The sequence below is a fragment of the Tetrao urogallus genome, assembly GCF_951394365.1.
Source record: "Tetrao urogallus genome assembly, chromosome: 10".
Classification (NCBI taxonomy): Eukaryota; Metazoa; Chordata; class Aves; order Galliformes; family Phasianidae; genus Tetrao; species Tetrao urogallus.
The window spans coordinates 5523222-5550579 of NC_136823.1; the positions used below are offsets into that span (position 1 = coordinate 5523222).

Genomic DNA, 27358 nt, shown 5'->3' on the forward strand with positions numbered 1-27358 from the left:
AGAGCCAGTAGGTCGAAAAGCAAACATATAACTGTGCCTTTCTTATAGCGCCTCTTTTTTTTTCCTTTTTCTCTTTTTTTCCCATGAGATCAGAGAGACAGTCATCCACACTCCTTGGATAGAAGCCCTACAGGTTCTCCCGTACTGTAAAAGATTTCTCCCCATCCAATTATAAAAGATTACTCTTCTTTGCCTCTCTTGTTCAAGACCAAACCAAAAAACTACCACCAGACTGGTAGAGATCCCAGCTTACTTGCAATTACACCAAATTACCTGGAGGAATGTTCGTTCAGTGACAGTTAATTTGTACTACTGACAATAACAAAATAATTTACTAGGAAGTGATCTCAGTGACCACTTTTATTTCATTTGGAAGCAAAATAAAGACAGGAAACTTAGTGAACATTTGCTTTCAAAAATAAGTAGCTAGACAATTCTACAATTACTTTCCATCTGATGGCTTCTTTATGTGACCATTCCCTAGTAAAGTGCTAGGAACCTAAACATTTCACATCATTGCTCTTACTGAACGCTTAGGCTTCTCTGAAAATTATCACCTGAATTAGAATTGATTCAGTCACTTAGTACAGATCTGTACTAAGTGTAGGGTATATGAAAGTCAGCTAAAGGCTCCGAGCAGATTAAGTCTGGGTCATTCTAATGAAGTGAAAGACTAGAATTTAAAGCTATTGGAGAAATAGTTTTTTCTGTATGAGAGGCATCAGCCTCGAGGGGAAAAGCAGTCCACACAGTGAAGAGAACCACCGGCACATCCCAGGCAGTTGCAGTGCAGTAGCTGGACAAGTCCTGGCTACCAATAACAATCCTGAGTCATCACACTACAGCAGATTCTCTGGCTCCTCATTATTCTCTCTTTCAGCAGTGCCACTTTTCTTGTGTGTTTTGTTTTGCTTTGCTTTTTCACTTTTACTTTCCTCACAAGAAGGAGGAAAATTCTCTTTTATTTAGAGAAATAAAAGAACCAAAAACACCATATGAGGATTTTCTCACCACGTCTGACCCAACTGTATCTCTACATTTGTCAAAGCGTGGGGAAAAGACTTTCCAGCAGCCAGACTAAAACATCTCTGCTTTGAAAGAAGGCAGATGAAAAACCTGCTGGATCTCTCAAAACTCTGCCAGGATTGAGTATTGCTTTTGTGTTTATGCAATTGTGAAATGAGACATCAAGGAATGAGACATTACGATGACTACATCCTTGAAATTGAGGAACAGCCCCTGCCTTAACGTTGCCAGTGTCCCTGCCCTAAATTCTCTTTCCACACCCTTGCACCCCAGCTACATGTAACAGAAGTACTTCAGCTTTCATTTTTGCAATTCTGCAGACTGCAAACACAAAACACTAAGTCACATTTATTTTTAAAAGGCTGCCTTCTAAATTGGTGATGCAGAAACGCAGTTCAGAGACTTCTCAGATTTTTTCATTTACAGATGCAAACTGCAAATCAGAAGGCAGTTGTGCATTGTTAAAAAGGAGGCAGAGTTTGCCCTCCTTCTCTATTTCTTAGATCTCTTTCCAAAAATTCCTATATGCAGTCTGCTATTCCAGCTGCCCTCTGTATGCCTGCGTAAGCAGCTGGATGCATTTTTCATTCTCAAAATGCGGCCATTTGGGATTTGGGCAAGGGGAAGAATGAATTAAAATTCTGGCATGCAGAGTCACCTCAAACACTCAGCTGGGAGCAGCTCACCAATCAAGCTCCCCCAGGCACAGGGTCATTTTCTAATAGGGGCGGTATCCCGAGCACGCAGGCAGGCATTGTGTTCCAGCAAACTGGTTAGCGATTCCTGGCACGTAGCAGCAGCAGGGAGATGTGTGCCCAGAATGTTTAAGGGCAGGCAGAGCTGGTGGAAGATGAGGTAATGGCTCTTTCACTGTTCCAGGGACATTTGCACAGTTAGCGCTGCTTATAGTGCAGCGTTTCAAAAGACAGATTTGTTTTCAACATTTGGTAAAGTTTATGCTCCCTTTTAATGGCAATAAATGGGAATTATCCTTATGCCCATATGTGAAACTAGTGTGCTTAAGTATACTATTGGTTGAATTCTTAGTTACACATTTCAGCTGGTTTTTTTGGGCATGATGCTGTATGCTAATCTCAAAGCACCCATCGTGGAAGAAAAGGAGGGGAAAAATAACCATCCTCGGGGAGAGAAGATAAATCACACAGAGAGCAAAACAACACAGCTTTTTTTTTTCTTTGGGTGTTCCCACTTAGGGCCAAACATTTTTAGAAATAATGAGAGTCATTCTAAAAACATTCTTTTCTTCTTACTGAACCCTCAGCATGTTGGAGGACAAGCTACATGCAGTGCTTTGATTTTAGCTTTTGTTGGAATCGTTTGTGGCTGAATAATCTGCAGTCCAGATGTTGCAACAACAGGAAAGTCCCTTTCAGCATATACAAGAGGATGGCAAATAGCTCTGTTGCAAAATCCTAAACAATCCTCCCGTCTCCGTCTTCCTTTTTCTACTGAATCTTCCCAAAACAAATCACAGAAAAATAAATTTTGCGAAGATGTTACAGGTCAGTTAGAAAAATAAAATAATTCTAAGGAAAAAGAAAACCAAGTCAGTTTCATTTACGCCTTCTTCCTCCCACTCAATCTGCATTAACAAATTCTAACATCATTAAAAACGCTTCCAAGTAAGCTTACAACTTAAAATGCTAAGGGGGACAAGTCCAAAATTACATATTTTCAGATCAGACATTAGAAAGCTGAATGGTATCTTACGTGAAATTCATTAGGTATGCATTCCATACAAACAGACGAACAACAAATTAGTAGAGCTACTACAGTGTTTAAATGATAGCTTATTATAATGCTTTTTATATTTTCCTCTTAATAAAATCTAACATTTTTTAAGGATTTCAGATGGAGAAAAGGTTTGCAGTACTTTCTGAATGTCACAGTACTTAAGATGCCAAAAACACATTCCACCTCTACCTACATGTAAATGATATACAACTCCGTTCAACAGATAAAGATCCACAGAGAAGTAAATGGCAAATGTGCCTCCTCACAGAGAGATATTTGTATCTCTCAGATTTTCAGCAGGAATCTATCTACAATCAGAATTTGTAATTTTTTGTGTGGTATAATGCTTCCAACACATAGCAAATTCCTCTCCTATCTGCTTAGTAAAATAAACAAATACTTCAGTAAATATTCCAAGGAATCTAGATGTGCTTAGAGGAGACTGCTCATGGAATTAATATTCAAATCACATCCATAATGTTTTTTTTAATTTTAAATAAAGCCATTCCTATCAAACAATAAACAAAGCCAGTAGGGCAGTCGAGGTTTACAGCTCCCAAGATGATCACTCATCATACAAACGCTCTCGCCGTTTTAGCTCCATCAATAAATCCTTTGAAAGAACCGAGGAGGAGTGGCACCTTGATTTTAGCATGTTCCAAAGGAAGCTGCAGAAAACTTCAGAACCGTAAGCTGTAATGCACTGGAGGCACACGGGGAGCAGTTTTCCATCTGTGGGCACAGACAACTGGCAAGGAGCCGGGTACTACCACTGTAATGGTGGCACAAGGGAAGAGAACCTTCTAGCAATCCACTGCTTCCTACATGTGCATGGCTCTGCACAATCTGCTAACTACTGACTGCTAAGCTGACCCAACGGTAGGATGCATTTCCTGATGTTGCTGAGGTTAAGCCATGCTGCCCTATTTTAATCTCTTAGAACCATCAGTGCACTAAGAGTAGCAGAACGGAACCCGAGTATCCGACCAGTTTGGGCTGCAATAACTGGCAAACCTGGTGTTCCCAGACTGCAGTCAAAACAAGCATGAGAAAAAAATCACAGCTTTTTTTTTTTTGTTTAAGCCACAGTCAAAAGCCTTCTTGAAGTCTTATTTACAAGCAAATCAGTCTCAAAGGCTGAATTTGCATAGGCAGGGGTTGGAGACTGCAAAATAAACCTTTCTAGGTAGTGTTTTCCTTCTGCCTACAAGTGAGGGATGTTTTCCAGCATAATTTCTCCCAGACTGCATCCCTTTCAGACTGTGCTGAAGAAAAGGCCTAATTCAACACAGCTGGCCTCACCAAGCTTCCCCAGAGCCCTTGCACTCTGAGCATGCACCTGCAATCCTTCCTTTAGGAACTCAGTGAATGGCAACACACAATTGGACTCTCTATCGACTGGGTCAAATCACTACTACCATTCAAAAATACCAGGATTTACAGAAGCTGCTTCCTAGTTGCAAATTCTTTGACAGAAATTGTTCTCTTTTAGGGATACTATATATTCTAGTATAGTGAATGCCACAGACCATCTTTTAAATATGCATTTCCTTAACACTGAGGTTCCAAGTTGAGAGCCAAGTTCTTGCTTGAAACAAATTCTCTGATTAAGTGATGGAACTCCCAGAATAAATGGTTTGAATCACCTACATTTCTTTTCTCCTCTGTCCCTGATTCTCCATTCTCCAAAGGTCTTCGTACCTCTATGCTTTTGCATAAAATGGTGATCACGTGAACCAGCTGTGCTCAACTTTCACTCCGCACACAATTGGCTATTCTAATAAAGAGTCAAGAACAGCACTTAGTTGTCTGAAAATTATTACCGTGATAGGAAAGCCACAAAAATTACAAAGCATCTGTTAAAATTTCAACAGCAATGAGAGTGACTTTTCACGGTTTTTAAGTCTCCACTCTTACAACATTCCCAGTGAACAAAGCAGAAGTATTTATTACAATTCAGGCTCTTACAATTTCTAAATTTTTGGCATTTCAGTCAAGCAAGTACCAAAAAGAAATCACACAATTATTTGTTAACAAAGGGAATCTTAATTTGCACAACTGCCTTCAAGGACGCAACAAAATTAACACGAACTTCTTGGAAAATAACTCCCCAAAATTTCCTCTTGTAGATGCAGACAACTGGAAAAAAATCTTGCCTCCTTGTACTAGGTGGCCTGGAAGCTGCTTTCAGTTCCATGCACGGCCCTTCCGCCTGGGTGGAGCCACCCAGCACATCCTCTCAGCTGCTCATCACCGAGACTTGCACTCCTCCCTTGCTTAATAATCGTGTGTCACGAATGAGGAATGACCAGAAGACGTCTCTATGGTTCTGCAGCACTGACGTGAGCACTAAAGAACAAACTAAAAAAGGTACTGCGTTGCATTGCAGGTGTGCATGTAGGCATGACAGCAACACAAGCAGTTGGCAACACAAGGCAGTGCGCAGGCATTCCCCCTTCTCACATGAGATGCTGGGCAGATGCCAAGATGCCAAGTGCCTGAACACAATCTCTGTCCCTTTATCTCAGAATATGCAACTTGCAATCACACTGATTCCTGAAAGTATCCTGCTGAGCATTTTCAAGAATAAAGCTTTGGAAGTTTCCCAGTTACCTTTTCAGAAGAGTTAAAGACTCACTCTCCATCATACTCTATGATGGTTTAATACTTGACATCGGACATAGGGAAAATAAAGCTATTAATGAAATGTCACAATCTCTGTGGATTTGAAGAGCCATAATCAAAAACAAGATGCATGGGATATCTGGGGACTGTCTGAGCTATCAACAGAATCAAAGTGACTCAGCATAAGGTAATGAGGCTCTTCAGTTCATTACCAATACAAGAGACAACACAGTAAGGGAGTGCAACCACCACACAGCAAAATACCATCCACTGAGGTGCAGCCTGGAGTTCTGCACATTGCTCTGTTTAAGAACTCACTTCTATGAATTTCAAGTCATCTCATAACCAGTCAGTATTTATATATAAATATTTTCCTATTTTCTGTTCAAGTCTGTGCAGCAAGATCACTCAGCTCAAGAGGTATTTCAAAGAGTTTCTATTCTTCCCTATTCTTGACATTTATTTTCCACTTCCAGCCTCCTACTGATATGGTACAAAATGTGACACCAGACAATTCCCAATGCTCTCATTCACCTCTGCATGCTGCTTGAACACTTTTTCCATTCACTTTTTTTTTCCTTATATCCTTTTGCAAGTGACTCAAAAGACTACATTATCAAGTCTGCAGCTCCCTGATCATTGACTACTTAAGCTTTAATTACTGTGCAAAAAAAAAAAAAAAAAGAGCAAATACCAAGTCTTTTAAAGGTCAGCCAGCCAGTTCTAGAACCTACATCACTATCCCACCTGCTGCCAAGAGCGTTCATGCTTTCAAATCTTGTGAAAGACTTCATAGTCTATTTCAAAAGCTCTGAAAACTGCAAAGATCCTCTGACCACTTCCAAATGTTTAAAAGCTCTTGTAAAAAAAAAAGGCCTATTAACTTTAAAAAAGTACTTATATACATATACATATATGAAAAAAAATTATATATATATATAAATTTAAAAAGAAAGCTTTCACAGCCAAACTTGACTTATCCATGCTTAGCAATAACCTCTGGTGATGGCATCAAAAAACTTAATTACACGCAATGTTACAACATATTATTACACAGTGAGCCAGTGATCTATTAAATCGAACAACACAAATCACAGCACTGCTAGCCACAAAGGAGGGTTGAACTCATTCAGGCTGTAGTAAACTATAGTGAAGAGTGGTCTGTGGCAGCACACTGAAATACTTCCTACTTTTTCAGAAGTTACAATATTTTCATAGAGAAATCCTGAAGTACTCTGCAGACAGCTTCAAAAGCTTCCACAAACAATACTGTGAGCTGTCAGCAACATTTTAATGGAAAATAAGAACAAATACTGGCACTTAGCATCTTTCACCTGAGTGTTCTAAGGAACTTTATAAGCACTAGTACCAGGACAGGTTTAAGTAAATTATGCCCACTTATGAATGGGAAATCGGCACACTAGGCATCATCTGAGCAGTGAAGGAGATGTAGGATTTCTAATGACAACCACTTAGCTGTTCTTATCTTCAGAGTATGAAAGTTCTAATGAGATCTGTGTAACTCCAGTAATAGGAATACACAGTTTAAGTGGTATATTTTCTGTTACCCTCTATCATAATATTCATGCTTCCTGTATACGCACAGGAGTAACCAAAGAAGAAAGCATTTCCAAAAGAAGAAACTTAAGCATGTTATTTTATAGGAGCCTTCAACAACTCCGCAAGTGGGAAAATTAGCAGTCATAAATGGAAATGAACATTCTACAACAATGCTGTACTTCAAATATATATTTAGTGCAAAAGTAAAGTTTTGATGAGATTTATTTACTGATTACTGAATAATTTTCAACCTCTGCCAGTGTTAAATATGAAATTAATCTTCCACTGCTTGTTATTTTTAATGTCTGTGACAATTGCAACTATACATGATTAGGGCAGAAGAGAATTTTGAATTTATTATACCTGCAAACACAAAAAATGGATGAGAATTAAACAACCATATGTAATTTTACTACCGTATTTATTTCCCTCTGAAGCTGTTTAACTACAAAGATGCCAATTTGTAAGTACTCTAACACAAACAGCTAACATGAGCAGACAAATCAGTTATTAGAACTAGGCAGTCTGTTACAACAACTGCCTACTCTGATTTTTAGAGATATTATGTATGTGTACGTATACAAAGTGTGTTACCTCTTTTAGCATCTCTATGAAAACACTGGGCTTATTTTTTTCCACTGAATAGCCAGTATCAGACTACATTCTTACTTATCTGATTCAAGTAAAACATTCCTTGTACCATGGCCATGAAGAGGAAGAAACACTGCACTTACTTGTTAAAAAGGTTTAGCCCAATTCTATAATGCCGTTTCCTGATAATATCGTTACTGAAGGCAGGGGAATCCCAGCTGTTACGAGTTTCCTTGTGGTATGTTTGTTTGCTTAAGGTTTGCTCCCTTAGGCTGTCTCTAGAAGAAGACTCTGAGCTGCAATTTATTGTATCGTTAGAGTTGGAAGTGCTGTTGATGCTGTCATTGTCTCCATCCGAATAATCAGACTCTGATTTGCTTTGTCTGTTTGCTGTGCCATTAATAGCTAAATGACTGTCTATAGGCCTAGGTCTATGTCTTGCCTCCTGCTCCTCTCGGGATATAATCTTGGCAGGAATATTGTGAGGGATATGTTTTGGGCTTCCCTGTTGACTAGTGATTCCTCGATCATACGCATTTTGTCTCTTTAATGAACCTCTCTCTGAGCGATCGCTCAAGTCCACTGAGCTGTCACTGGGTGGCTCTATAGTTAGCAGTGGTAAGTGATCCATCCTTATCCTCTGTTCCTGACATTCCAGTGAAGGGGTGCTCCTGCAGCTCGTATCAGTGTCTATCTTATCATCTTTGTGGGTCATGGACCAGTACTCTTGAGAAGAGTTCACTGACCGGAGCCTCAGATCAGATTCTGTGCTGGACGGTCTGTCCACTGACTGGGAAAGCGGAAGGGGTGGAGATAACTCCTCCTCATCGATATACAACGTAACATCACTATATGAAGCTGTCATCTCATCAAGCTTCCTGTGATCCACGTTGTGCATCGTTGGTTTGGTTTGAGCACAGCTATCCCTTTCCATTTCGCGGCTTCTGACTTGGTCAGGAGTTTGGACTTCATCAGAATGTAGGCTACGGCAGTTCAGTGCATCATCAATGGACTCGGCGAGGGATTTCACCTGCCTGGAAAAAGCATCCTCCAGCTCTGTTATAGCATCAGCAAAGTCAGTAGACGTTGCTGGAGACTTCATTGTAGCTGACTCTCCAAGGTCACTGCATTCAGATTGCACTAGGGATCCCAGCTTTGACCCATCATTTGTAACAGAAACTTGTTTTCCTTCAAAATAAGAGCTGTGGACTTTCTCAGGTCCTTCAAAGGAAAACTGCATTCTCATATTGGACAGTACAATGCGTCTTGACATACGATTTTCAGACATAGAACTTCTAAGGCGCTCAAAATTTTTGTTCATCTGATACTGGCGAAAAGCTGTCTGGATGGTCCGAGCAGCATGCCGAGTTATGAGACGGCCTCCATACTTCCGTTCTAACATTTCCACCTATGAAGGAGGGAACAGTTACTTCACAACTCGATGAGGGTTACAACAACAAAGAAGATTAAGAATTCAGCAACTTTTTCATAGAATGTACTGTTTTGGAAAGTAAAAGCTCAAAGCTGTAGACAAATTACTGCACAGACAGTGAATAGTCATTTGCAGAGACCAGCATAAAAATACACACAAAAATACAAGTGTGGCAACTGAACTCTGCCATATAAAGCTGCTAGAAACTTGTGTGTGTTTTAAAGTTTGTTTCCACACATTTCCATTGGTGTGCCCGTATCAAAGACAGCCTAGAAATGCTACATAAAGCAATGGCTCTTTCTAGGGAGAGCTGTTATGAAATACAAGCATGTTACAAGATAGCATATTTTAGTAATAAATTCTAAAAATGGCTGTTGCTATTCCAAGCATGCAACACTTTCTACATGAATAAAAAGCACATAGCACCCTTTCACTGAAGCCTGACACCAAAGCAAAACCAAGCCTCCTAGGCTGCACCCTTCCAGAGAGGTTGCTCTGAGAAAGTATCCCATATATAGTCTTCCTCAAACCAAGAACATGCTTTTTAGACTTTCTAAAGACAATTTTGTAGCTATTTTCATTCTTGTAATTACACTCAGCATTGCCAATGCTTCCAATTAACAGAATGAATATGCAAAATAAATACACTGTAAATCCTATCAATTTAACCAGAAAATGACATCAGTAGTTTTGGAATACTCTTTAGATATTTTCAATCTTTCCTTCCAAAACATCAAAAATATTCTGTATTTAAAGATAACTGAATAAGATTAATATTCCATCTTTCCTGTTATTTCTGTTCTTCCTGTTAGCCTTTACTGGATCCATACTACTCACAAATAGAAAATGTTCTTTCCAAGTAAATGTTAAGTTCAGATGTCAATGTGCAGAGAGGAGTCATCCCCATATTGAGGAAGGAATGAAATGCTACTAGAAATATCCTCTGGTCCATAGTGTCTGCCATTGAGGATCAGCTGAAGAAGTATTTCTTTTGGTGCTAATGGCAGGTTCAGCAGTTCCAGATTCCTTGCCACATAAAGTTGATATTTTTAGCTAGGCTCTTTTTAAATGCAAATCACTGACATCTTGGTTTGTTTTTAAATACAAACCACTGATGTTTTCGTCTTGTTTTTGTTCTAGATGCAAAACAAACGTTGTGTGTGGTTATTGGCATAACTGAGGAGGACAAATGTACTCAGGTCAGGATTACTGCTAAAGAACTGCTCTTCTGATTGCATTTAATTTTTCTTTAAACTGATTTCACAAAGCTGTGACTGATCTCTGAGATAGGATTCTGAACATCTCTCAAAATGTATCCCTATTTGCTTTTAAAAGACATTTGGCCTTTCACTTAAAGAGAAAGTTATGTTACTTGTTGCACATCATGAGGCTGTGAAGTTACTTGTACAGAATTCTGAAACTGAAAACATGACCATGACCTTCTATCATAACCCTGCCACTGCTGGCACACATTCATTACCATTTCTATCCATAGAATACACGAGGTCATGTGTGTTTAAATAAGCTGTAAGAAATTGTTTTCCTGGCCTGATAGCAAGCAAATGATGGAAACTAATTTTCTATAAAATAAATAATCTGGACTTATTCTTGCAAATAGGCTGTTGTCGTTCAGGTTTACATAGAAAATGATATCATAACTGATTATTATAAATCAGGGAGTTTTGATGGGAATTCTAATTAGGAGTATCTTAGAACTTGCCTAGATGATTTACTGAACTTATGACTGATACTTCTAATACATTTTAATGCATATTTAACACACCTGTCAAAGCATATTTAAATGCACATTGCCTTCAGGTAACACCTTGGGCATTTTCCTAAATAATTTACGTATCTTCTGAGATCTCATTGAGAGCTTTTTAAGAGCATTTAACAGCTCTTAGGTATCAAGCTTTCCTTATGTACCATTGTCACTTTTTACTGCGTAGCAGTCCCTGAACAAATACAAAATAACATCTGCAGTCCTCATTCTCTATCAAGCTGACATAAAAGGACACACAGAATTAGCCTCTGTGGAATATCTGCAGTGCAGGACATCTTTTTAGTGAGCCTAGCACTCTATATCAACCTCTTATGCAAGACCTATCAAAAAACTGCCGCAGGTAGAAAAGGAAGTAATGTTTCAGACCTCACAAGAAGGTCTAATTTAATGGCAGGCCTGTCACAAGGCAGATCAAGAAAGGGAAAAACTTGATATTTTCCCAGTATTTACAGAATTTGGTGAGCATAAAAGCAAACCTAAACTCATACTCATCTAGAGCACTCGCTTCATCTTTAAGTCAGAGCTCAAGCTCTGTTCTTCCAGGTCACTCAAGAGAAACATTATATGCCTCTCCAACTTGAACTTTTAGAACAAAAAGATATCTTGACAGAATACCAGCAGTAACAGGCTCTTCCTTTCTTTCAGGATCAACAAAGATATCCAGATTTCAGAATGACTGACTGTCTTAGAAAGCCATCTTGCACTATTACATTCTTTCAAATAGTACTAATCTCAAGCATCAACTCACCATTCCTGACAGTTTTTACTTTTAACAGTATTAACGTGTCTTTCAGGTGTTTCTTTAGAGATTATAACAGAAATTCAAAAAGAATTCAGAAATGTTCACTTTGAACAAAGTTGATTGCAGGAAAAAAACATTTTCAGCATCCTAACTGAAGTGATGTTCGAAAAATAATTTTTCCAGCTTACAGACATGTTGTCATTGTCATAAATGAGGCAAAAAAGCTCAAATACCTGCTTATCCTGTAGGTCTGAAGAGAGTTCATAGCTCTCAGAAAGTGATCTTGACCTTTTAATAGCTTCTTCCTCTGCTTGTTTTCGCAGTATTGACGTTGAGTGCTGAAGTTTTGGCCTCCGAGTTCTTTGTTGTCCAGGGGAGACAGAATACAGCCCGTAAGCTGAATGATCGTAATGGTCCGGACTTATAGCTGAACTGTGTGTTATAGGTCCTTGATGGTAAGCAGATGGGCTGTCCAAAGATGTGCCAGTTTCACTACTTGGAGCTTCACCCTCAACACTAGAGAGACAATAAGAAGACAGGAAAATCCTCTGGTGAGTATTTGTACCAAAATCCTCACTAACAAATAGCACAGTTTTGCCTAGCATAATTCTGCAGCCATCCAGCACATTTAGTTCAAATTCAGACGCAGATATTATAAGGCAAAATAGACATTATGTTAAATATGACAGCTTTCACTGTAATCTAAACAAGCTCTATTTTTGTTGTGGAGGTCACCTTTAGAAGGTGAGTCATGCAGGAGAATGGAGATTTCAAGCTTTATTTAACTTTATAGAGTAATTATCAGTAGCATCCAAAGTAACTTAGCAATTGTAATGCAAATGAAAACTCCATTTCTTAGAAGATTTTGCTGTGATCTTTTCCAAACTATTCTACTTCAAAATGACAGATGCTTGTTTTTATCTCTTTCCTTGCTTTGACAAATAAAACCAATACTTTCTTACCGATACTTTCTGAATTAAAGGATTACTTTCACTTTACTCAAAGGAGATTTGACAGGATCTTGTGTGCTATAATGTTCCTCAAAACTAAAGTTGGGAAAAAATATCTCCAGAAGAAATTCCATTTATTTCTCTGCTAGTGAAAGATTGCTCCCATGAGATACTTTTGGCATGCTTTCTATTAAAGTATCCCAAGGGATGGTGTTTCGAGATAATAGAAGTAAAATATTTTCAGGTAGGGAAGACAAAATAGGAGCTATAAAACGCTTTGTTTTCCCATGAATGCTGTCACTGCTATGAGATAACGAAAAACCAAAACCAAAACAAAACACCTCTGCATTAAAGATTTGCACAAAAGGAAACATTTTAAAACTGAATCCTAGTCAGCTTTATGCTGATGCAGTGATGACTTTTTAATGGTAATTTTTTTTTAATTTGTTTGATATTTATATTAGGACGCTCACACATTACAACAGCACGTGTACTTCCTCTCTTTCACAGTATCTGTTTTTCCCATTTCACATAAATATTTACTATTTGCCTCATACAATGTACAGAGAGTACTGATAGAAAATGAAATCCTATTTGCTATTCCTTTTTAATCAGAGTCCCAGTAAGCGCTCCTCACACACACACAGACACGAGCACTTGCAGCACTTCCCCTACCTTTCGTTTTAGGAACAGGGACATCCAAACTCTAAAGGAATACAGTTCCATGTGCTCCCCCAGTATGTTCTGGTTCATACAGTGCTTTCATTCACACATACGTGAACATCAAACATAAAGCCCTTCTGTTGTCTCTTGGAAATGAAATGCTGTGATCCTCGCTACACACACATACCACAGCAGTGCCTGCCACAGTTCAAAGTACGGAGCGACTTCTGAAAGAACATTCTCCACCGGACTGCAGTGCCAGAAGAGATCAAGGTTAACACTGTCAAAACTCCCCTAGCTTGAACACTGTGTGCTTTCTAAAGTGCAGGGAAAAACAAGTCCCTCAGAAGTCTCAAAATGTTTCTATAAACACACAGAACTGAAGTTTCTCTTTCTTTGCAAATCCTCTTCCTTCGCCCATCAAAATATGACTCTATCCAAAAGGTATTTGCAAATATACTTTACCCAAGCTGGAAATATTTGCAGTCTACACACATCACTTTTTCCAAAAAGGAAGCTGACAGGAAACTAAATCCCCTTCCCTCAGTGACACAGATGGCTTTCAACTTAAAAATGATAAATGATTCGGAGTTTTGCTAGTGACATTGAAACTGTGTAACTGCCCACTAACAGCAACAAGTTATTCTCCCTGACGCAGCCTTTAAGTACATTTATATACTCTAAAAATCTTCACATTCTCTCTTTAAATACTACAACACAATTCTCTGTTCTGCTGAGCTAAGAGACTATCAGAGGCTCCTAATTTAAATCTTATTTGTAAGTACTTTTCATACACATACAGTAAATTTCTTTAATGACCCAGTCAAAATAAACAAGAATGCAAGAATTATCACTATTTCCCTCTTAGGTTCTATGGCATTTTTGCTTTTCCCTGAATTCTTAACTATTTACAAACCCTTCCACACCAATAACCATCTCATGTTGGCATCTTAATAATAATATCCCCAACGGATCACTTAATCTTTTCTCGACAGAAACATTACTGCCCTGCTAGGAAGGAATTGGAAGCAGATCTACCCAGGGTTCCAACCAAAGCTTGAGGTTTCTTCTTTACTTGCAGTTTTTCTTTCATACCTTTTCCCAACTCAAACATGAGCCCTGAATGAGATGGAACGCTTGATCTCACTTTGCTCACAGGCCTAATTCCCTGCCATCACACGTCAGGCCTCTGAAGCAGGAAAGTAATTACCTTTTGCAACGTGCAGCTTCCTGCACAACAGCACGACAGCCTTTAAAGCAACAGAGCACGCACAACTACGACTGCGTATTTGAAAGCTTTCTCCCATTCATTTCTTTCTGTTAAATGAATAGGAGCTGAGGCTTCACACAAATTATTTCATATAGATGAAAATTCCACTGACAAAAGCAGTTTGATTTCTTCTTATTAATACTTTACATATGTTTGGAAGTGAAAAATATTTCAATATACACAACTGTATGAAGTTTTAATGACTACAAAAATGATTGCTCTGCTAAGGAGGAATCGCACGCGGAGCATTGTGCAGGAGTGCACCATTGAGAACGGTCCTGTCCACGTCCATTCTGAAAAGCCGTGTGCTCAGAATGGTACGTTTGCTTCAGCCAGCCTCTGCAGGGTTAGAAGGTTCTTTCAGCTACCCTCTCACTAAAAATGCCAACAGATAAAAACCTCAGAGGCTCTGTTCCAAGCTTGCAGCAACAGCTAGCAGAAGTCCTCTATGACAACAGGAATAGATGGGCACTTTGGGCATCACTTCCCTCAGCATTCACCTTGCACATGCTTTCTTATATAGGTAAGAAATTAAGTACCTTGAGTGCTCTGCAAAAACAGACAACACTACCTAGTCCCAGGCAAAATGAGAAAGAAATTCCTAACTAAGGCCTCTGATATCTGCTACCTACCCACGTCAAGAAGAATTACTGCTAATTCCAGGACATAAACTCACAGATGAGGTTGGTTTATCTCCCTGCAATTTACCAGAGCATATTACTTGGGAAAAGAGCACTGCAGCAAGCATTCCAATTCAGGAGAAAGCAGAACAGTTGAGACATGAACCTTTCATTTCTAGAACTTTATCTCTAGTATCGCACTCCTGCCTCAGGAGTAAATAGAGATTCATAATCTGCCAAGACACAAAACGAGAACAGTTGCTTGCCAGTATTTTACTGAGGAGCAGAGAATGGAGCAGCTTAACAGCACTACACAGAGAACGGAAATTAAACATCTAAAAATATTTAGTACTATTAACGTGGTTTTGCATGAATAGAACTTTAGAATAGAGCCATGGAAAATCTTTGCTTCTTTGAATATCTAAAATACTTTTCTGAAAGAGTGGGCAGCATTGACTGAATCAGCATTTTATCAAAAGGAGTCAAAAGCTTCTTCATGCACAACCTCAGCTTGCACTGCTATTAAGAAACACACTGTATCAAGGATCAAATGAGAAGATGAAAAGCTCAGAGAAAAATGAAAAACCAGAGAACAGGACTTTTGACACGGCAGCGGGTGTTTGAAACTACTGGCAAAAAAATCAGACGAACTGCGCTTCTTCCAACTAATACAAGCCAGTGTAATGCCAAAGATAGACAGACTGGGGCATTTTCTTCTCTTTTGTGTGTTTGGCTCTAGAGTTCCTGCAGAAGCTAAGCGATGCACTCTGCAAACATTTTTAAATTAAAATACATCAACCAAAGTGACATTTGTGCACAGGAGCAGGACCTGCTCTTTCCATCAGCAGGGCAGCGAGCTCAGGGTCAATCCGCAGTGCAGCTAACCCTGCGTTCGCCCACCACGTGCACTGGGCTCAACAGCAGCAGAAACAGAGTCCACTGCTCTCTCTGAATGAAAGGCACAACAAGGTGCAGGCAGTGGCTGCCAAGGAGCTGCTTTTCTAACTCATTTGCCTCGATGTCAAACCTGAATAGCACGGTGCATAGCTGTAACTTTGGACTCAGGTAAGCATACAATAGATCCAAGCTGACAAAATACAAAGCACAGGCTGCTGCTAACTCAAACAAGGTCTGTTGGATTTTTTTTTCCTTTTTATACACTTGCTTCCCACCATAGAGGTGACAGGTTCATCTCTGGAATTACATAATAAGAAAAAGCTCTGTCATCCTCCTTCCCTCTGTCCATAGCTGAATGCGGTGACGTGCTTAACCACAAGGGAGGCTAACTGTTCCTCTCTGGGCACTCCAGTCACATGAACCTGGCACATCTTTTCTTCCCTGTATCTCATTTTACATCAGAATCTCATCATTCACACCAGAAATTAGTACTTGTGATCACATGGGCTGTAATTAGTTGATGAGTACACTAAATGCATTACCATCTTTTATAATCACATATTAATTGGGATTTTTTAATATCTACTACATTCTTTGGTGGGGTTGTTTCCACTTCTCAAAGACCTGTGAGGCTCTTAAGTTCAGAACTTCCTCTTCCTTCAAACCTTATCAACTACAGTCTTAGCAAAAGCAATTATAACCTCAATTAAAAAAAATTGAAAAATAAGAAAGCTTCAACATTTGAGCTTAAAATAGAAACTGGAAAGAGTTCCAAAGACCTGAGTTTCAGTGAAGAGCAAACTCCAGGCTTTTCCATAAGTACAGATTTACTCACTGCACTTACAATAATGGCAAAACAATTGGTTTGGATGACAGAGGATAACCAGAAAAAGTAGAAATTCACTTTCTTCTGAGGCCCGCTATGCTATCTTTAAAACTGCACAATGTGAACGAACGAGCTCACTAATATCAGATGCAAGGAACCATTTAGTATTCCCATTTGCCCCAGAAATCTCACAGTCTGCAACTCCCAAACTGTCCCAGAGCACTTACAGAACTGCAACACAAAGATACTGTGAATTTATGCCTACAGAAAACTTCCAAATGCTGAAGCCAATACATTGTAGCCTTTGTTTGGAACCAAAAGCAACAAGGAAATTCAACATGCTTCCAAGTAATGTAAGTGCCAAACCAAAACTGCATGCAGTATTTTAAAATAGAACTAAAAAGCCCTATGAGTAAATATTTTAAAAGTGACTTTACCAATGCACATCCTCTGAAATCACTAGTAATTTTCATCATTCATTTACAATGGGCTTTCAACAGCGCAATATAAAGACACGAAATTGAAAACAGGCCCCCACAACTGGATGGTACATTCACAGGAACCAATTTGCGTTACACCCATTTGTAAAAAAAAGTTTGTTTGGACATAAAAATTAACAGGAGAGTATAATGCCTTTGTGCTGTTACAGCTTAGATTTTTCCCGTAGTATTTTAGTACTCTGTAGTATTTTATATTACTAAAAGAATAAATACTAATTCAAAGGTACACACAATAAATCAATTTCTGTCTGACTTGTGGAATTCATACAAATACTATGAATACTCCTAAAATCACTGCCAACTTCTCACCCTGGGCAGCCCCACAGCATAAAGCCCGCACTCAGCCTCACTTTGCTCTTTAGGAAGCAGGTGATTTCTAAAGCATGGCTGCTGTAGAGTATGGCAGGCCAGAAATGGCAATCAGCAATCCAGGCAGCCTGCGTAACCTGATTGAGCTTAATGGAGTATTTGTACATTTATTTGTTGTGATGGTGGAGCTTTTGCATGGTAGTTTTTCATGAAATTCTTCAATCAAATTTGTCCTTTCTCTAACTTGCTTGTTCCCTGAATCCATCTCATCGTATCTACACAGAATAATTCTGCAAGATATTTTCTTTTTTTTTTTTTTTTTCCTTTCTTCTGATCCAAACAATGACTGTCCTGAAATTTTACCAAGGTGGCTACAATTGAAGTATTGAAGTACCTAGGGACTCAAACATGCTATCCATGGGATGGATTTAAATGCAAAACAAAAAGACCATAGACATGAAAAGTTCATTTCATAAATACAACGCCCAGTGAATCTCCTATTCCATTCTAAAACACATGTCCTATATAAATAGGCCCAATGCTCAGGAAGAAAGAAGTGCTTACACATCTGTTTTACACCAACTATCTCTTTTTAAAACTTGGAGGTTAAAAAGTCAAACTCGGATCATAACTCCTAATTATAAATACCCACTTGAAACCGATCCAAATTCTCTACCTTGCTCAAAGAATGCAGACCAGAAGTCGCCTGTGGAACTGCGTAACAGAGAGCAGCTCAATGGCAGCTGCTAGAGCAGCTGGTCTGACCACACATTTCCATCATGAATGCTGAAAAAAACCCTTACGTTTAAATGGCAACAACGTTTAGGTCAAACCCAGGCATTCCACATACAAACAAATCTGTATGATAGTTAATTTCTTGCATAAAACTTTGTCTTTACAACAAAGACCTAATTTAAAACTGCAATGAGAAACAAAACACAGCACACAAACTATGACTCTCCGTAGGCAACCCAATCTGAGTACAATGATTCATTTGACACAAGGGTGCACCCCACTGCTTCAAAGCTGGCTCGCATTTCTGTACCTGTGGTGCTTTCCACTATCAACTCGGAGGTGTACTTAATTAAGGCTCTGATGTATGCATTGCATTATCCCAAATTACTCTTTGCAAAAAGTCCTGAATGTAACCTCTTAAAATGCACAACTAGCCATATGTAGTTCACACAAGCTAGTTTTATAAGATTTTTCTTTTCTACCCTCTTCCACAATCCAATATTCCCCAATGGGGTGAGAACATTTGAACAGAAGTATATTATTAGTACAATTTGGAACAGATGAGAATCTAGTTCTTCCCATTTCTGTTTTGTACTCCTCTAGTACACAAAAGTCAATTTTATGAAGAACTTACACAAATCCCTAAATCCAATAAACGCAATAACATTAACAAACCGATCTACCTTCAAACATACACTGTCAAAAGTTCAAAGCCATTATGATGGACAGCAGTATTCACAGGCATTGACGAAAGCTTTGATCCAGGAAAGAAATATCGACCAACTTGTTTTACTTAGAATGCACTCTCACCAATTCAGCTGTTTTTGTTAAAAACAAATGAAACCTTTGAATGTACATCAAAGTAATGTCCCAGGTAATTCATCTTACTGAAGTTATATATCATTGCAAGAAAAATCCAGACAAAATTTGCATGTTCTCAGAAGTGAACACTAACAACTAATAAGCCAATCACTTTGCTCTGTAACATTCTATGTAACAGACTGCCAACAGCAGCCAGTTAAAACACAGTTTGAGGACCATTGACAGCCTGACCAGATCCGCAGACAAAACACCACTATGTGCCTTGCAAACTTCCATTTGCTTTCCAGTCCAAGCCCTGGATTCAAACTCAGAGAAATCCCCACCATCTGTTCGCTTGGACACTACTGAACTTTAATTCCCACTGAATAAACTCATGAAAGGCATTTAAAAAACAATCTTTATTTTTAAGGCTCTCTGACCCACAACCTTACGTGCTGCTAACAACAGCAGAGAGCAGGGGAAGATGACAGATCATGTTCTCTTCTCTGGAGCAGAAATTAGGAATTAATGCACTCTTTCTTCTGAAGCAGAGATGCACACAAGCAAGTTCAAAAGAGAAACAAACAGAAATCTACCCTACTTTATTTAAGGGAACAACCTTCGTAATAGATTTAAGAACTAAGAATGTTTATTTGAGAAGAGCTTACTTGAGATTATCTTCAGCTTCCAAGGAGGAGAAGGAAGGTTAAATGCCTCACGTATCACCTTTGTCTATGTCAGTCAGGGCAGTGCGTTGCCTAGCAGACAAGTTTCTGCTACATAAGGGTTAAAATCAACAAAAAAGCAACCCTCCCACAGCACCCATTCAATGCCTGATGAAGCTTCTCTGCTAAAAGCAAAGCTGTGCTTTATTTTCATTATTTAGCAGCTTGAAAGTAACAAAAGAGACTGGCAGCATCAACAGAACTTAAGCACAGCTTGCTCACAGAAGTTACCTTCTATCTCAGGTAAAGAAAGTACATCATTCTCTGCTTACCTGCAATAACCATCGCATGACATACATGCTCATTTAGCAGTGACCATATTCTGTACTTCAAACTGCTTTTATAAAGCGGACAAAATAACATTGAAATAAGGCTACAGAACAAAGTGAGGCTTGTGGCTAGAAGAGTTCTCAAAATGATCAGCCCAGTTTTTAGAGGTTTGTTTTTAAGGTCAGCTCCTCTCTGCATGCCAACATAAAACACGCTCATATCAGAACATTCTTCAGAAGGATGTTTACCTTTTTTAAGTGAACTAGAGCTAAATTTCTCAAGTTTAACTGCACCACCCCACATTAACAGCATCTGTGAAGGTCTCTACTACCATTACAGACTGTGCCCTGTTCCTCTTAAGTGAACTCACACAATCAGAAGTGTTATAAATCTGTACAGCTCCTCAGTGCAAGTATATAACCTCAACTATTAATTATCTGTTCAGATATAACATTCAGCACCTCGAATCCTCTTATTTACCAGACGTATGCTACATGACACGTATTTAAGATTGCGAGATATTAAAACATTCTACCATTTATAACATCATGACATGACCTTTATTCAATGCTAATTTTAAATAGGAAGATTTAGTTTCTGCATCTGAGGAAAAAAAATTCATTTGCATGCACAGCTGAAGCAGCATTTGATATAATGCAAAAATCCTTGGCATCGTATCCCAGCTATCGTCGTATTTCACCTCTGCTGTGCCTTCAGCTGTTGTGTCAAGGCAGCCAGAGGTGATGCTGAGTGACACTGCTGAGAAATCATCTTGCGGGCAATGAAGTTCTGTATGAAACTATCTACTAGTTTGCTCTGCCCGTTCAGGTCTTGGTGGATAACAATATACTTTCATCTCTTATGGACTGTGTTTATCATATGCGTGAATTAGTTTCAACAGCCTTAAGGAAATGCTGTTCTCACAGTAATAAAAAGTTTCAGGCATTTAGATTTCATACCTGGAACAAAATCATATCATTTTAGATCTAACGTATTTGATTAAGTCTATTATTTGACCAATTTTCAAGTTTTATCCCTTTCCTAGTTGAAATGATTACAAATAAAGTACAGTATACACAACTTTCAGTGGTTGTTTGACTTCTTTGAGTACCAGATAGACCTGATGAGGTTGCAAGAGCAATGCAGTTACAAAAGCCAATCCAAATCCAAAATCAGTATGGATTGCTAACAGCCAGATCAGAAAAGAAAAAGGAACCTTTCACAATCTGAATCTAATACACAAAATGCCATCACTCAATTTTAAACACTGCTTAAACCCTGCCTTGACTGCCAGTTACCTTGTATTGGGACTGAAACAAATGAAAACAAGCAAGAAAAGACAAAAAGCCTTTACCGGTTTTCTCTAAGGGAAAACAGTGTAATTTCAACACACACAAATGCATACAGGAATGAGAACCTCACACTAACTAGGAGAAAAAACCACTGACAGAACAGAAGCCTTCTTCCTGCTTTCAGTGAAGTTCAGAGTTTTGCTCCAACGCCAGTGGGAGCAGGGACCAGTCCTGAGCATTCTGCACGCACAGAAGTCTGCGTAGTCACTTACTGGAAGAGAACCGCTGCAAACCAGTCTTTAATCATAGGCTCATAAGTGTGAGATTTTTATCCTGTGCAACACACCCTAGTTTAAATTAAGGCATACAAAACTTAATGTTCAGGGAAACAAAACAGTAAGAGATCTTTTGTTTGAGGCACAGAGTTTAGCAGAAAATAAACTGTTTTAGGTATTACTTAGATTCAAGGCAATGTGTCCAAGACAGAAGGTACTTGCAGACACACTCAGACACAGAGTCGTACTACGTGTGGATCTTAACTCTGAGGACAAATGAGACATCAGAAGATTACCTACAGTCAGTCCCTAATCAGTTGAAAAGCTAACATGCTTTTTCTCATTCACAAACTTCCTTCCTTTTATATTTCCTCTCCATTATGCTGAGCTCATACATCTTACAGTTTGTTTTCTGTTAGCGAGGAATTAAATGTAGGCTTTCAGTAGGACTTCTGACCCATATCACTGATCACAGTTAACACGGGTCTTGGGAACCTATTGGTGCTATTTCAAAGCTTTCTATAAGAACGTTGTGCTACAAAGCCTACCCACTGTTATATTTTAAAATCTTCTTTATGTTCTATTTGTTATCTTGAATCAGTACTGAAATACAGAGGAGCTGTACACACACAGCACTGGAATGGAGCTGCCTGGCCACAAGGCAGCGAGCAGCAGCTTTGTTCAGATGCAGCACACTCACACCCACAGCAGCTCTGCAGCTCAGACTTCTGGGAGCATCAGGAATCCACACTGCCTTCTGCTGATACGACGTGCCTTAGCTGGGCATGTAAGGCTGCTCAACCACAAAAGAATGTAAGGTCTGAAGCACAGAACCTGGATTATTCTTAGAATTTGCAGTCTATTTTCCATGACTTAATCCACAGATCTTTCCTCAATGGAAAATGGTCTTTAGGATGAGGGCAGAAGCCCAGTTCCTGAAAACAAGGTCACCTTTTGGTGAATCAAAAGTCAAATGTTTACAAGTTATTTGCCAAACCAGATTTAGAAAATGTCAAGACTGTCAGAAAAGATCTCATGCAACATGTTGAACTATGGCAGCCCAGGAAAAAATCTACTACTGTTCTTCCAGGCTGACTGAGATGTTTTTGATTCAGTTAAGTTTTAAGAATGAAAGAATCCAAAACTGCAAGTTTGTTACCATTTGAGCCAATCTCCAATAAATACTGGGCAACCCTCTCTCTGTCTCACAGGCACTGCCCACTGGCACTAACAGGAATCCTCACTACGAAGTCCCACCCTCCCCATCTTGAAGCATTAGAACCAGCTCCTTCTTGAAAGCAGTCTAATCAATACTTCACAGCACCGATTATCTCCTAAACAATTTTCACAAAATAAAGAATATATGAACAGCAATAACAAACTGCCTTTTGAGAATCTAACAACAGCTGAGAACATTATCTAACGTTCAACACCCTGTGAAACGTCGTTAACTTCAAAGCATGTGAATCACCCCAGACACCTCTATAATGGAAACAAAGCAGCTGTTTACCCACACATTACAATAAAGCAGAACCACGCAAGAACAATAAAGATAATTTTTATTCCCAGTTGAGAGCGCAGAGAGAAAAGCTATAATTAAATAGAAACACAACCAGAAAGTTCACGCAGGCCTGCCCTGTCAGAACTGTTAGAGCTCTCAGAACAGCAGCTGGATCAGGAACGCTGCTGTCCACCTCGTTTGAATGATGACTTCCCCAACACAACCTCCCAAAAGCAGAGGGGAAACACTCACTTTGGTGTTACCTTTAAAGGCTGGGGTGCTTCCAACTCAACGGCCCGTTCCTCCCTAAAGATTTGTCCACAGAGTTCTGTGCAAGTGCTGACACAGTCTGCCGTCTCGACTCATGGAGCTGACAGGATCACAGCTATGATCATTACGGCTGTAGGCTACACTACAAAGAACAGGCTAAACTCAAATTATGTGCAGCCCAACATACAGATGTCTGAGCTTCAGCACTTATGGCTGCTGCGCTATTTAACTCTCCACATGATCTGAAATCAAGTCTGGTCTGAAGGTTGGGAGTGAAAAATAAATGAAAGTAAAACTGTGAGCTTTGTGTAGTACAGATGTAGGAATAGCAGCAAATACACCCTGTGACAAATATACATTGGGTTTGTATCCACGTCAGGTCATAAGGATGGCCTGAGGGGTCACATACACGTATCAACAAACAGAAGGAAGTTTTCTTTTTCTCAGCTCTTACCGCAGCATTTCAACTCCTGACACGTCCATCCTCGTTAATCTGTAAGATCTCTAAGGGGAAACTGAATTTTTTTGGACCAAAGAACAGAGACCCTCAAAACAGGATTGACAGACTTTCGATTCTTTGCCTGTGTTCCTCCCCTGTATGTAGTCACTACATGAATGGAAACCAAGTCAGAAATGTTGCATTTTGTTTCTGTTCGCACAACACAAAGCAAGAGGGAATCGAGTCCTTTGTTTTTAAGCACAAGTTCAACTCAAATGACACTGAACTACTGAAAGAATCTGATTACCAGATATACTACATCAATTTCCTGAATTAAAGGCTCCCAGAGCCATCATTTCAATATTCCTCTTCTCCCACAAAGATAAAATAGTTTGATTTTTTTCATGCCAAAACTTTGCTTTTTTTTTTAACTTTGTTTTTATTAATTGCAATTTAAAATATTATAATTTAAGATTATTCACAATAATTTTATGAAAATGCCTTTGTCTAGGGTAAAAAAGGAAAAGAAGATTTATTTAGCTAAATTTGCAGCCCTCTTTAACGTAATACTGGGGCTTTGTGCTACAGTGGATTAAAGCAGCATCTGTTCTTCTCTGGAAACCTGGAGTCAAATCACAGCAGCGCAGCACACTTGCAATCTCTGTCTGTACCCTAATTACAATTGTCCTTACCCAAAAGAAAATTCAATTCCTGCACGATGCAAGAAGGTCTGTATTTATGTAACTAAAATGCTTTTGGTTACTAAGTGTTACCAAAAGCCCACGGTTGGTATTTTCTAGAAAATAAAGATGCATAAATTAAACAAAGTCCATATTTACATGAATATTGGTGTAAAATAGCAACATACAAGATGCTAAAAAAATGAACTTAAGAGGCTTGATTCTGTTCTTGCAATGCAACAGTCTTGTTAGACAACAGAAAAACAGAAGTGAAATAGGGAATGCGAATTTGGCTTGTGCCTGTACTCTGCTTAAATATAAATGAAAGCTAAACAAAGCACTTAGCAAACACTGCACTAACACGCCTCCCCTCACACCCTGCTCATACACTCGAGTGTTCTGCTGATCAGACAATATGCAGGCTAAGGGCACATCCTCATACATTCAATGTAACAACTAGGGCAATCGGGGCTCCATCTTGAGGACAGTTTCCGAGACCTCCTGCAGTTCTGTTATTAAATAAACATAAAAAGCTACAATTGATTGACAGCTACTGTGATTAAAATATGCCCAGCTCTGAAATTAACGATAAAATTCCAATTGATTCTGATAAAAAAAATAACCTCATGAATGTTGAAACATTAAGAAAGTTGCATCCTTACTGCATCCTTCCAAAATGGTAACGAACCCTTGTAATGAAGAGACACAGCCCAGTTATTCTATATCCACATATCGCGATGCTCAAAGCAACTAACTTTTTTTTCTCATCATATTCTGCTGCTCCATACTTTTTTGAACACAAGCATAGCTACCGTGTAGCTTGAACCATTCCTCTGCATCTGTCAGAACTGATCTGGGCATAAACTGGGAGCTGTGTGGGTTCACAACAAAAGGCACATTAGTCTGAATCCTATGGAAGCGTGGTGGATAAACTCAAGGATAGCTCTATGACATTAATATTTCCAAATTACAGACACCCTGAGAGCAGGCTAAATACTGTGTTACTCACTGAGAGAAGCACAGCTGAAGCTATCAAGTTAGGGCAATACAGTGCCTTGAATACCAAGTGGAACACCACACGCTATGCAAGAGGACTCGTTTCACTAGTAAAGCAGCAACTCACTTCTAGCACACATTTCCCAGTGGTCTGCTAGATGCCTGATGTCCACATTGGAGGGGTGTTAAAATCAAGAAGCATGGGTGAAATAAGCGAGGAAATATTAAATGCCACAGCCAGAAAACTGCTGGCTTGGGTGCAGGATGACACCCTACAGCCACCAATGGGATGGGTGCAGGGGATGGGCTACCAACAGGCGAGCCTTTGTCATCCACAGCTACTACTTCTTGCTGTTCAGGGCAAATGGAGTTTTCAAGGATAAATAATTAAGCATTCAAAATCAACTATGTAATTACAGTATCTCCCTCTCTGTTCAGAAAGTTTGATCCCTGAATTGCCATCTTAATACTCAGAAGAAAACACGATCAATATAAAGAAAAACTCCGTCTTGAAGTTGTTGTTGCACCCAAAATCCTAGCAGCTAAGCTCCAGATTCCCACAGGTATGAAACAATTCCAACCTGGAAGTTGATGGAAGACTATTCTTACGATGCTAAATACTTGGAGGAATACTTTCTACAGCCATACAAACATGAACATATTTCTTTTCAGCAAATTTTAATTCTGCAATTTTGCAACACAGTCACAAGGTGAGAAGCAATACGTAAGGCCGTCCAATTCTTCCTTGAGAAGAAACCACGTCCCAGGTCTCAAAAGAAGCACCCTGCCCAGTGCCAGCAAACACACCTCCTCCAGCAAGGAGCCAGAGCTCACTGCCTGGGCTCCTAGCAACCTGCCCATACACACTGTTAAGCAGAGCAACAAACCAGTTACTGTTCTGCTTGGTATGTGTGTGTAAAACCAAACACTTTGAGCTTCCTTACCTGTACTCAAAGTATTGAATTACGAGTATTTAAAGGATAGAAATTGCAAATTGGTTTTAAGTGTGTCAGGAGAGCACCTGAAGGGGTGAAGAAACAACTAAAAGCAATTGATATAGTGACTGCTCTAACTTTCCCTGGTTAGCTCCATTTCACGTATTAAAATTGGTATCTTTGACTACATCTAATTAGTTGAAACAGAGGGGGGGGGGGGGGGGGGGGGAAAGATGCTAGCTGACTTCCCACATGAAATCTCAACACGGACTAGGCCATCTATTTAACTAACAACTATATTAGCAAACCGAAAAAAGACAGTAGAATACTATGTGGCACTACCCCCAATAGCTGCAATTTCAGAACTAGAACAGGAGAACACAACAACAAAGCAAACCTGATACAAAAGTAGATGCAAAATGAGAAATGGGTCGTTTTACTCAGCAGGGCTTGAGTTCCCCGAAAGCACTATAGAGATATCATGAATTCTGATAATACGTGGGTATCTGTCACAAGAACAGAAACAGTTAAACACAACCACCCAAACTAAGTGCTCAGCAATTCTTCTTTCAACACATCAGGCAGAATAATCAAGTTTAACTGAAAGGAAGTGCCTATATAGCAATGTGCAAACATAGGAAAAAAAAAAAACACTGAAACAATGACTGAATGGCAAAATATCACTGTGTGAATACGGGCAATGTGTGACTGAGGGAACGTTTAGGAATTGTGTTATGAGCAAGCCATGCAAATAGAATGTGCTTTATGCAAATATTGCCAACTGCACAGAGGAAGCTTACCAGCTCAACTTTATTGTGTTCCTTAAGGATAAAAACAGACTCAAATGCATGACTTTAAACTGTATTATCAAACATCTTTCTTCCCCCAAA

The 27358-nt window shown here is 39.2% G+C and overlaps 1 protein-coding gene across 3 annotated transcripts in view; it reads right to left on the reverse strand.

Annotated features, from left to right (window-relative positions):
• Positions 1–27358, reverse strand: part of IQSEC1 (IQ motif and Sec7 domain ArfGEF 1) — a gene marked incomplete at both ends in the record, with an annotated part of 310805 nt that overhangs the window by 28795 nt on the left and 254652 nt on the right. For all 3 annotated transcript variants that reach the window (XM_079540445.1, XM_079540444.1, XM_079540446.1), the window contains 2 exons: positions 7701–8965; positions 11748–12030. In XM_079540445.1, the coding sequence (XP_079396571.1) occupies positions 7701–8965; positions 11748–12030 (1548 nt within the window). The remainder of the gene's footprint in view (positions 1–7700; positions 8966–11747; positions 12031–27358) is intronic.